General features: G+C 54.2%; 1 protein-coding gene across 1 annotated transcript; it reads right to left on the bottom strand.

Annotated features, from left to right (window-relative positions):
* Positions 1–3,871: 3,871 nt before the first annotated feature.
* On the bottom strand, positions 3,872–10,600 carry CTU1 (cytosolic thiouridylase subunit 1). The gene is made up of 4 exons (XM_059151097.1): positions 10,540–10,600; positions 6,835–7,384; positions 4,573–5,207; positions 3,872–4,535 (listed from the first exon to the last, which is right to left on the bottom strand). The coding sequence occupies exons 2-3, from the start codon at positions 7,340–7,342 to the stop codon at positions 4,633–4,635; spliced, it is 1,083 nt and encodes a 360-aa protein (XP_059007080.1). The 5' UTR covers positions 7,343–7,384; positions 10,540–10,600; the 3' UTR covers positions 3,872–4,535; positions 4,573–4,632.
* Between the last annotated feature and the right edge of the window lie 1,625 nt (positions 10,601–12,225).

The following is a 12,225-nucleotide window of genomic DNA, read 5'->3' as shown; positions in this document are numbered from 1 at the left end:
TTATCTCCCACTTATTTCTGTTTAAAAAGTGGGAGAAGATGGGTCCACCCCCACCATCCCCCTGGTCTTCCCCTTGTTGGTAGATGACACTATCCTTTTCCCTGTTGCTCAGGTCAAAAGCCGGGAGTGGTCCTGGATCCCTCCCTCACTCCCACCTCCCACTTTGGCAATTCCTGTCACCTTAGCGCCAAAATAGTCGTGGAATCCACCCTCTTCCCTCCTGTCTTACCAAGCCACATTGATCTCTCACCCGGACAAGTACAGCAGCCTAACTAGTCTCACTGCTTCCACATTTGACCCCTGTTCCCACTTTCCCCCCACCCTGCCAAGTCCAAGTCCAAGCAGCCAACATGTTCCTAAAGTATAAAACAGCATCATGTTACAACTTGCTTAAAACCCATCTATGATTCCCTACTGCAAATGGAATAAAATCCAAATGCCTCCAAGGCATTCTGTCTGGCTTGTCCATCTCTCCAAGCTCATCACTCCATCATGCACCATGCCTCAGCTCCCTTGGACGTCCTTGATTTTCTCCGCATGGTAGTCGTTTTCCCAAAATAGGGTCTTTGTCTTTGCTGTTTCCTTTGCCTGAGACACCCTTCCTGCCACTGTGCCTATGATCACCTTGTCTGGAACAGACATTACCCTTTAGTTTCTACCTCAGCCCCTTCTTGGTTTCCTTTGTATGCTTTATTTCAATCTATAATTGCTTTATGTGTTTGCTTCCTTGTTTATTGTCTTTTTTGTTTTCTCTCTCTATGGCATTTATTACCATCAGATGTCCCTCACATCTTATTTACTTGCTTTCTTTTGGATTCTGTCTTCCATAACTTGAGTGTCATCTCTGACAGGGCAGGGGGTTTTGGCTTCCTTATCTGATCTGTGCCCTGGCACAAAGCAGGTACACAGTAAACATTTGTGGAATGAAGTAACATCTCTCTCACTTGAAACTGAGGCTTCATGAGGGCTGGAACCTTGTCTTGCAGGTTCACTGCTGAATCCCCTGAGACGAGTCTGCTACCTGACATGCAGTGAGGTGCTCTATAAACAGGCCCAAGGAGTGAGATTATCTCAAAGCCTCCTCTTCTCCAGGATCTCTGCTTCTACCAAAAAATCCACTTGCCTCCAGAATTCCCGACTCCCTCCAGATATCTGCTTCCTTCCAGAATCTCTGTACCCAATGCTTCTACCTCTTCAGACCTGACCCTAGACTCCAATTACCCAGGCTTGGGAGAGCACACACAGGGGGAAATGGGAAAGCCCATCTTTCTGAGACTGGGCTTTGAATCCCTAAGGGAAAGAAAGCTTCCAACTCTGGGGGATGAGGTTTCCGCATCATCAGCCTTGATCCTTTCACCAGATCCACAGCCATATGCAACAAGACTGAAGGATCCCTTGTGTTTATGTGGGGGCTGCAGTTTGCAAGGCCGAAGACCACAGCGAAAGTCCCACTCCATGATGATGACTAGGGCTCCCGTCTCAGCAACATCCCTACTCCACCCTCCGTGCTTACTATGGCTTTCTCCCTCAGCAAAAGACTGTCCCGTGTTTACTATGGCCATCTGCCTGAGTGGCAAACATCTTTATTTCTGTTCAGTCTGTTTAGGACGGACTTCTCTTGTACTGGGGTTCATGTGGGAGCTCTTACGCTTACAAAACACAGCCTAGAGTTTAGTAGGATTCCCAGCCCTTGGTGAGTGCTTCCTAAATAGCCCTCATATCCATTCCCACCATCCCACTCCCTTGCTGCTGCTCTGTTTTGGCTTCTCCCTGCAGTCTTCCTGGACATGGCCCCAGAAAGAGTTTTCTGGTACTCGGAGCTAGTCCTGTCTGCTCCGAACCCTTCCTAGGGCTGGTGTTAGCCCCAGCAGACAGCCCTCAGTGTGCAGCAGCTTTTCACTCTTCTCAGGAGCCCAGACTCCTGGGCTAGCTCCCCACCAGCCATCTTACCCTGGGAGCAGCCATTCCACACAGGTTCTAGGTGCTTCCTTACCTGCAGACCTCTGTACCTGCTGTTCTCTCAGCCTTGTCTCCCTCTCATTGCTTTCTGGTGCTCTCCCCCCCCCCCCCTTAAGATTTTATTTATTTGAGAGAGTAAGAAAGAGAAAGAGCAGAGGGAGGAGCAGACTCCCTGCTGAGCAGGGAGCCCAGTGTGGGGCTCCATCCCAGGACTCCGGGATCATGACCTCAGTTGATCCCGAGACTCTGGGATCATGACTTGAGTCAAAGGCAGACACTTAACCCACTGAGCCATCCAGGTGCCCCACCTTGTGCTCATTCTTACTCACCTTCTGGGGCCCGGTTGAAACACTATGTCCTTCAGAAGGCATTCTATGACGCCCCATGCTGAGCTGGGCACCCCACCTCTGGGCTTCCCTGTGTCCTTGCTAACTCCCTAGTGTGGCATGTATCCCTCTGTGTCCATGCTTGCCTTCCCCACCAGATGGGGAGCCCATTGAGGGCAGGGACTGGAGCTGACTCAGCTGTTTCCCCACTGCTCCACGCAGGGCCTGGCCTCTGGGAGGCACCTGCAAAATGTTTGCTGTGTGAATAAAGGGATGATCATTATCACTCCTCTGCTCAAAACTCTGGCTTCTGTCTCAAAACCGAAGCTGAGCCTAAACCGTCTGGTCCCTTTTAGCTCTCTCCTCCATTCCCCCTCCACCACTCTCCCATTCCTCAGCGAGCAAGGCTCTTCCCACAAATCTGCAGAGCTCGCTGCCTAACCTTGAATAGGTCTTTGCTCAGTTATCACCTTCTCCTCAAGGCCTTCCTATCCAGCCCTCAGCTTTGTGCCTCTCAGCCTATCGATTACCGATGCTGTGTCTGGACCAGCCCTTGCAGTTCTCAGGTTTGCAAGATGCCCTCAACAATAACCATCAGGAAACTTGAAAAAAAAAAAAAAAGTTTTTTTCTTTTTTTTTAAACTGGAGGCCATACAGCAACGTCACAATGGAGGGTGGGTGCACGAGTCTCTGGGGTTCTGCTTTTATTAGGGTCTGGGGGGTTACCTAGGGTTTCACAGGATTACTCTTCATAAATTTAAAACATGAGTGGGGAATTTAAAGCGTGGGAAGAGTAAAAACAAGCTGCAGGGTGATTTTGATTTATAGGAATCAACTAAGATCTCTAAAACAAAGAAGCCTGGGGGACGGGGAAGGCGGCCTGGCTCTTTAATCTAGTCGTGTGGCTGGCAGTCTGTTTGCTGAGATAGCCATCTTTGAAGTGGATGCCTTGGCAAGCAAAGCCTATGTCAAGCACTTGCATTACAAAAAAGAGAAAACCCAACCGTCAGGGCTTACACTACACCTACTTAAAGGTTGGCCTGTTTCCATCCCCTGATTTATTACCATCTGACATACTGTGTATTCAACTTATTTTTCTCCTCGCTTTTTTGGCCTCTCCCATTTGGGCAGGTGATTGTTCACTGCGGTCACGGCTAAAGTGCTCAATAAATATTTCCGGAGTGAAGAAATGCATGAACGCATAGGTCTTGAGGTCAAGGAAGGTTTCCAGTGGGGCCTTAATATTTCTGCTAGATCGTACCTCTCGCCCTTGGCCCCTGGTTCAGACCAGGGAGTCGGTGGCGGCGGAGAGCAGAGCTCCCACCTGGACAGCGGAGAGAGACCTTTGCCAACAATGGCCACCTGATGTACAGGTGTGGGTACAGTGACCTCTTGTGGCCAAAGCCTAGGATAGTATCTTCCCAGCTCCTATGTGGGGCCCCAGGTCTCAAGTGAGGTCTGAACAGTGGTTGAATCTGAATGGAGACCGGCTTAAGTGTAACACACACACTGTATTTCAAAGGCTTAGTACAAAAAAAAAATACTGTAAAATATCACAGTTTTAAAATAACAAGATAAAACTAATATCTGGGATATTTAGGTCAAATATGTTTATTTGGGTCAAGTAAAATATATTATTAAAAGATCACCTGTTCCCCTGCCCTTTAAAAAATATGGCTCTTAGAAAACTTAAAGTTAACATTTGACGCACATTATATTTCTGTAGCGTAGTGCTGAACCACAGGCAAAATCTAAACACCCACCGACCACCTGGTGTGGAGGGACAAACTCCAGCGCGGCGACCTCAGGCCAGTCACCCAGCCCCAGGCTGCAGTCCCCGAGACTGTGGTGTGGATGAAATCAGACGGGGCAGCGCCCGCAGTGTGTAGAGCGCTCAGAGAAGCATCCTGATTTCCAGGCAGGAGAGAGCCCATGGAGAGAAGCGGTTTTGCTTATCCCGATACCGGCAAATATGTCACATAGTAGGTTCTGAAGAAGGGTTAGGACTCTCCTGAGCATGCCCAGAACCGGGCAGAGTACTAGGCAAGCAATCCCCCTATTCCTATTGGCTCCAGAAAGGAAAGTTGTTGAATTCTCTCCTGGTCTCCAGCCCCTCCTCCCTCAGACCCTAGAGTTCTTGCCTCAGTTCCACCTTCTCCAGCACCCCCCACCCCCAGCGCTCCTCCCTCAGACCTCCGAGTCCTGGCCCCCAGCCCCCCAGGCCCTCCTCCCTCAGACCCAGGAGTCCAGGCCCCGAAATCCTCCTCCCTCAGACCCAGGAGTCCAGGCCTCTAGCCTCTCCTCCCTTCTGCAGGGTCACCGGTGGCAGGGCCCAGGCGGAGAGGGTTTATTCGCAGCGCTCCTTACAGGCTGCCCCGCACTCCCCGGCGGCGGGGCACGGCGCAGACCGGGGGTCGCTGGGCGGCGGGGGCGGCGGCCCTGGCGGTCCCTCCTCGTCGCGCCCCCCGCGGCCCTTGCCGATGGCCAGGCGGGGCCGGCCGCGCTGCAGGCCGTCCAGGAGGGCGCAGGCCTGGCAGAGCGAGCGGCTGGCCAGCGCCCCGCAGCGGGAGCAGGCGCCGGGCGGCGGGGGCCGCGCGGCCGGGGCCAGGGCCAGGCGCTCCGCCGAGTGCACCAGGTCCAGCGCCACCGACGGCCGCGCCGCCTCCAGGAGCTTCAGCAGGTCGCGCGCGTGGCCGCGGAAGGCCTCGGGCGCGTAGACGCACTCCTCGGAGAAGTAGTCGAGGCGGCGGAAGTGCGCGTACAGCACCACCTCCTTCTGCGAGGCCAGCTGCAGGGGGCGGCAGCGCGGCAGGGCGCCCCCCTCGCCGCGCGAGCCCAGGCCCCCGCCCCGGGCCAGCCGCCCCGCGTCGCCCCGCAGGAAGTTCATGAGCACGGTCTCGGCCATGTCGTCGGCGTTGTGGCCTGGGGGAGAGAGGGGGAGCAGGTGAGGCGGAGGCGCCACCGTGGGGCAGCGGTGACCCAGCCAGACGGGGAGGGGCCTGGAGAGCTGCGCGGCGTGTGCGATCGGGCCATGGAGACCCCATCCCAAGGACCCAGAGAGAGACGGTGATGTGGAAAGTGGCAGAGTGGGTGACCGGGCCATGGAGACCTCACACCCAAGACACTATGCGGCAGCCAGGACTCAGAGAGATGCAGAAGGGGTGTGGGGAGCAGCAGGGAAGGGCCAGACAGGACCACGGAGGCCCCTGGGCTCCATGGGCCAGCCAGGTGGAGGCTGGAGGTGGTCACTGTGAGAAACAAGAGGGGAACACACACGGACTCCCAGGGGGCAACTTGGGGTGCCATTAGCCACCCACTTATTACCAACCAGGCCCTGTGCTAGTTGCCTTTTCACGAAGGTAGTAAAAGTGCTTTGTGCTACAAATATTATTTCAGTCTCAGAAGTGTGTTTCCCATTGCACAGAAGTCAAAATGACATTAAACAGCAGAGATTCTCAAGTGAGTCTTGAGCCTCTGGGAATGCAGATTACTGCATTTAGAAAGACCAGGAAGGAGGTAAGGGAAGATTTACACAACAATCGCCATAAAAAACACAAGCTAAATCTCTACTAATTTGCATCTTGTTATCTTAAATGTGAGTCTGTATAACACAGATAGTAAAACACTGGTCTTCTCAGGGCTTTTCCAATAGGCCATACTAACCCTCCTCAGGGCCTTTGCATAAGCTGTTTCCTCTGCTCAGAACCCAACCCCTCTGTCCACCCTCCACTGCTTACTTGAATGGCCTTCAGGTCTTGCCTCACTCTGGAAATGCTTTCTAACCCCTACTTTTCTCCTTCCACAGGGTGTTCCTGCTATAAACTGGCAAAGTCTGTGCGATTTTCCTTAGTAGAGCTTCTCAGGTTTTAAATATGCATGTGAGAGAAGAGCAGGCACAGAGACTGTCTTGTGTGACATTTGCGTAAGGTCTACTATTTTCCAGTCTCTGGTCTAAGCGCCTCACACGTAAGTCATCTAATGCCCAACAACCCTGGGACCTGGATATTATTAATAACCCCATTTTACAGAGGAGGTAACTGAGGCTAGGTATTGCTCTGGGCTACCTGGCTTTGTAGCCTATTGTGTACCTGGTACACAATAAATGGTCAAGAATCACATGTGGAAGTAATGACGGGGAGAGGGTAAGTGTTATCAAAGAGGAGAGGCCGACAGAGAAAAGCAGTTCAAGGACTGGGGCGCTTCAGAATACAGTTGGCTTCTGATGGGCGGTACCACTTCACTGGCCTCCTTTTGTGAAAGGGGACACAAAGAGTGTCATTTTTTAAAAGGCAGGGTACCACAGCCCACGGGAGTACCCCTCCGCCCCTCTAGCTGCCAGTGTGACGGCAGTAACTCAAAAGCTTGCCGTGACATTATCCCGGCCCGCGAGCTATGCCCGTGTGCCTTCAGCGAGCACGCATATCCGCTTCTCCTTGTGGACATCCTCCACCCGGGGGCACCCACAGCATCTCCCCACCAGATCTCGGGCCCGTGCGCAGCCCCCTTTAGGTGCCGGCCCTCGCCCCTCCGCTGCCGTGCCTGCGCTCACCTGTGACGATGTGTGTGGCTCCCACGAGGCGCGCCCCTTCCTCCAGCGCGCGGCGCCGCAGCACCCCGCAGAAGGTGCAGCAGGCGCGGCTGCGGCCGGTTCCGGCCATGCTGCGGGCCACAGCGTCCATCGTCCAGCCCTCGAAGAGGTCTGCATAGGCCACGACGGTGAGCGGGAGGTCCCAGCGCGCGGCCTGGCGCCGCACCGCAGCCAGCGCCGCGTCCCGGTAGCCGCCGATGCCCTCATCCACCGCCACCAGGCGCAGCGAGACGCCCAGGCGCGGCGCTAGTTCGCGCAGCACGTGCGCTAGCACCGTGGAGTCCTTGCCGCCGGAGGCGCCCACGGCCACCACGGCGCCAGGTGGCAGCAGGCTGCCCGCCAGCACCGTGTGCAGCACCTCGGCCTCGAAGGCGGTGCAGAAGCAGGGCCCGCACAGCGCTTGGCCGGAGCGCGGGCGGCGGAGGGCTGCGCGGGCCGCGTGGCAAGAGAAGCACTGCGGGGCGGGCATCGCGGGGCGGGTTCCGGGTGGGCGGGGAGGAGCTGGCTTCTCCTGGTCAGGGAGACAGGGGAGGTGGGTTACATGTGGATGCTGGCTTGCAGCGTCGTTGCCTCCAGGGAGGCTGCCAGCTAGCTCTCCTGCCCAAATTGATCCAGGGCCAGGTATGTGCGGGTCTGGCTTCAGGAGGCTTCTAATGCACCCCATTGTGCACCAAGTGGAGAAGGAGCCTTAAAGAGCTGGTATGGGGTCGGCAATGGTGGTGGTGGTGGGGTTGATGGATAGGGGAAGACAAGCAAGTTACACTCAGAATTAGGTTGTGACCTGTTGGGGCGGATGGGGTCTGTATATTAAGCAGCAGTGTCAGTCTCCAGGGAGGCCATCCCTGTTAGAGCAGGAATCAGAGGGACAGGGTGGAGACCTTTGACCTGGACCCCCAGGTCTTTTTAGAGAGCCTGGAAGAGGTCAGCAACTCTGAGGATACAGGAGGGTTGGGGGATTGCAGCTCTGTTTTGGGGGACAAGGGAGAAATGGGAAAGACCAAGTGGATTTCACTTTGGGCGGGGGGATACTGTCTCCAGGAGTGAGCCCCCATAGCATCCTATGCAGGGCAGGGTGATCACCAACTCCAGGGAGACACAGAGGCAGCATCGATCACATCTCCACGGGCACCAACTGGGGCTGATTCTGTTTCCTAGGCAGGGTGAATGGGCCTCCAGGATTGGACTCAATTTTGCTCCAGTGTCAGAATCTCCCACAAGTTTCTGTGGACTTACAAACAGGAACTGGCCCATCCTTGGCCCCCTTCTGTCCCCCTCCTCCTACCTCATCCCTCCCCAGCAGAAACTCCGATCCTCCAGCCACACCCTCCTTGGTGCCACACGCCTGGTAAACCCATAAATATCCACCAGGCTCAGTACGCCCTCCCCAAGCCACCACTGCCTTCAGCCTGGCCTGGTACAGGAGCCTCCGAGCAGGTCCCCCTGCTTCAAGGATTTGCCACAATATGTGGAGTGACCTTATGTGACACTTTGTTTACTGTCTGTGACTTCCTGAGGCAGGGCCCATGCCATTCAGATGTCTAATAGGCATCTCAAAACCCAGATTCCTGATTCTTCCTCCCACACTTGCTTCTCCTGCAGTAAAGAGCAGCCGAGCCTTTCACCTCCTCAGGCCAGAAGCCTCCGGATCCGGGACCCCGGCCTGCTCTTCTTCCACTACTCTTCTCACTTTCCCCGTGGGTGACTCCAAATTGCAATGTTGAGTCACAGCTGTTCCTCCACACGTCCCACCGATGCCCCAGAGACATCCTCAGACCCCAAACCCCAAATGCCCACATGGAAGACAAGTAAGTCCCGTCTGACTATAGCTTCCGCACAGATCCAGAAGCCAACACTTCTTGTCATCTGTGTGGTGGCCACCCTAGCCTGAGCCACTGTCTCTTCTCACTTTGGGAAAAGCCAGTGGCCTCTGAGGCTCTCTGGGATCTGGCTCTCTTCTTCTCGGACCTCATCTCCCCCTCCTCGCTCACGCTGGTCTGTATTCTCAAATGCTCCAGGAAACAACCTCCCACAAGGTCTTCGCACTGGCTCTTCCCTCTGCTCGGAGTACTTTTCCCTGTCTCTGGGCCAGCAAGTAGCCCTCAGGAGCCATCAGCCGTGCCCATCAGGTGCATCTGTCCCAGCTGAGCAACAGCCCCCTTGCAATTTTTTTTCCCTTTTGACTTTTGACTGGATCCTCCCTCTGCTCTCTGCAGAGTCTCCAGTCTCTTTTGGAGAATCCCCTTCACGGTCCTCAGGTCCTTCCCAGCCCAGTCTCCCTGTAGGTGACTCTGACTTCTGATGTCCATCTGTCTGGTCCTCCAAATGCCCCACTGAGGATCCCGGTTAGGCTATCTCTCAGATCCCAAGTACCCACATTGGCCAGACTCCAATACCCCCCACCCCAAGGCAGAAATCTGTTCTTGCCCAGCCGTTGCCCGGCTCCTGACAGCACCATCACCTCCCACCCAGCTCCTCCACAGGACAGAACATCACATCACCTTGGATTCATCCCTCCTCTTGCACTAAATCTACAGTTACCCAGTTCTGGGAGTCTGTCTCATGGCAGGTGTTGAGTCTGTGGAGCTTGTCAGAGCCTCATAGGCCATGATATGGAATCTGAATTTTATTCACAGAGGGTTTTGAGCAGAAAAGGGATATGATCTGACCTAAGTTTTTGAAGAATGCCATTGACTGCTGTGTGGGGAACATACTTGAGGGGGCGAGAGCAGAGGCAGGGAGGCCAGGGAGGAGGCTATGGTAATAGCCAATGCGAGTCACAGGTGGCCCGGTGGGCATGGTGGCAGTGGGAGTGGGAAGGAAGGGTGGGACTCCAGACCTGTTTTGAAGGTAGAGTCCATAGGACTTGCTCAAGACCTGGATTATGGTGGAGGCTCAGCTGATGAGAAAAGATGAATGGAGACGATGTGGAGGTTTTGGTCAGAACCCTCAGGAGGATGATGGGGCCATTTTGTCAGGAGGGCCACCAGGAATTCCAACCGGGCAGTATCAGGTTTGAAATGCCCATTAAGCATCTTCCTGTGGAAGATTTTATGGATCCAGCCTGGGTCAGGCGCCCCCTCCAGGCTCAGAGAGCCCCTAGTATGCCTCCATCCCCTCCCGACCGCGACTCTACCTGTCTGTGGCAGACCTGACCCTTTGGGGCACTGAAGGGAGGGATTAGGTCTGCCTCATCCACCACCGTCTCGGTCCTCCCCCAACCCCTCGCTCACATTGGGCTTGGCACAGTGCCGCGCTCGATAAATAAATGTAGAATATGGGAGTATAAATGCCCCCAGAAGAAGACACGCGGACCCCAGGGATGCTTCTGGACTGCAGCTTTGTCAGACGGATCATAGTGTGTGGCATCTTTCTACCAGAACAGACGTTCGAGGACACACTAGGGGCCTCCTGGTTGTACCCGATGCTGTGGAGATGGGCAGGGAGATGGTGGAAACCCCACCTGCGGGAAGGGATGTGTGGATAAGAGACCGGATGGACCACCATGTCCAACATGGGGATCCTGGCCAGAAGGCCTCTGGGACGGACACAGGAGTTAGGGAATCACGGGGGCTACTGTCACCACTCCCCGAGCCTCACAACTTCACATGCCATCGCAGTTTAGAGCAGGGGCCCATGGGCCCATCCGCTGCAGGAGGAACAACTTACCTGGACTCAACGCGGTACCAGGACGTCCAAACGGCCCCACACGCGGAAGTCTCTCACGGAAGTGGCTCCGGAGACTACGACTCCCAGAAGGCTTTGGGGGCTGTCTTGCCTACTGCTCCCAGAACCCCATGCGGCAACTCCTACGTACCTGAGGCTACTGGGCTTGCTGGGCCAACCACTCCCAGCAACTCTTGCGGCCTCTTCTACCGCTTGCTAGCGAGTACCGCCCGGTTTCCTTTATGTTCGTGCGTAGGGCTTGGGACTCCGCAACGCTGAGAGGTTTTTTGGTTTTGGGTTTTTCTGGTTGCTGTTGGTTGTGGGATTTTTTTTTTTTTTTTTTTTTCCTGTAGCAGCGCGCTGTTACTGACACCGTGCAGGGCACTCGCAATACGAAGCAGCGGTTTGCGGATTACCTGCTTTTGTGGGATTATTATAGGCTCTATTAAAATTTTTAGAAAGATTTATTTGTCAGGGAGAGAGACCACAAGCAGGAGCAGTGGCAGGGAGAGGAAGAGGGAGAGGGAGAAACAGGCTCCCTGCTGAGCAAGGAGTCAGAGCTCGAGTGGATCGCAGGACCCCGGGGATCATGACTTGAGCCAAAGGCAGATGTTTAACAGCATGAACCACCCAGGCGCCCCTTACTATGGGGTTTATTTATTTAATCAATCATAGGCTTTAAAAGGTATTGTAGAGCATTGATTTCTACCCTCTGAGGTGGCATTGCAGGAGGGAATTGAAGGTGGGAGCTCAGTAGCTGCTCACCAGAGTGAAAGGAGGAGGTAGCGCATGCGCAGAGCAGAGTCCGAGGTTGGGGGCTCGCAGTGGGTCTCTGCTTGCCCTGTGCAGGTGGTAATGGTGCGCATAAGCATGTCGAATGGGGAGAGGGAGCAGTGTGTGTGAGCCGAGGTCTGTGTGCATGCTTAACGTGTTAGTGATTTGGTGGTGGTATTGGTGCATGTGTGTGTCTGGGGCGGGGAGGGTTGTCTCTGGACTTGGTTCCTGTCTTTGGAAAGTGGGTGAAATTGAGATCCACAGAGCAGATTCCCCCCAGTGGACCGGGTAGTACACACTTCTTTTCACGAGGAGGTGGAGCTGAGGGTGGAGAGCAGATAAGAAAGAACTTGGCCAGACCAGGAGACCCAAGAGACTCTGACTTCCGAGACTGAGGGATTCAAAGGCTCAGACCCCAGAAACCCAGTAGTACCTAGGGCCAGTCATGGAGACTCAAGAGTTCTATTAACGCAGGGGCCTGGAGACCCAGACCCTCTAGACTGTGACTATTGAGAAATTCCACTAAAGATTATACCCAACAAAAGTGCATATTCATATCAAAGACATGTTTGTAGCCGCACTCTTTATAATATTTCCAGACTGGAAATAACCCAAATACCGTCTAATGTAGGAGGTTCCTGTAGTGTATGGCATATGCACACAATGAAATTCTTTCACCAGTGAAAATAAATGAATTGCTGTTGTGTGTGTGAGTGACTCTTACAATAAATGCTAAGCACAGAAGCCAGACACTGGAAGAGCCCAACTGCATAAAAATAAAAAACAGAGAAAACTAATCAGTAATGATAGTCATTATAGTGGTTACTTTTCTAGGGTGGGGGCAGTGTCTAGGAATGGGTGTTGGTGGGGCTTCTTTATCTAGGTGGTTGTTCCAAGAATGTAATCATCATATGA

This window comes from Mustela lutreola, chromosome 16 (genome assembly GCF_030435805.1).
Source record: "Mustela lutreola isolate mMusLut2 chromosome 16, mMusLut2.pri, whole genome shotgun sequence".
NCBI classification, from domain to species: Eukaryota; Metazoa; Chordata; class Mammalia; order Carnivora; family Mustelidae; genus Mustela; species Mustela lutreola.
This window is presented reverse-complemented; position numbering and strand designations above follow the sequence as displayed.

What these genes read in the sequence shown, in the direction of transcription:
- CTU1 (XM_059151097.1), bottom strand. Translation starts at nt 7,342, where the DNA reads ATGCCCGCCCCGCAGTGCTTCTCTTGCCACGCGGCCCGCGCAGCCCTC. An exon ending in AGCCACACACATCGTCACAG is followed by an intron (nt 5,208 to 6,834) that starts GTGAGCGCAGGC and finishes TCTCTCCCCCAG; the next exon opens with GCCACAACGCCGACGACATG.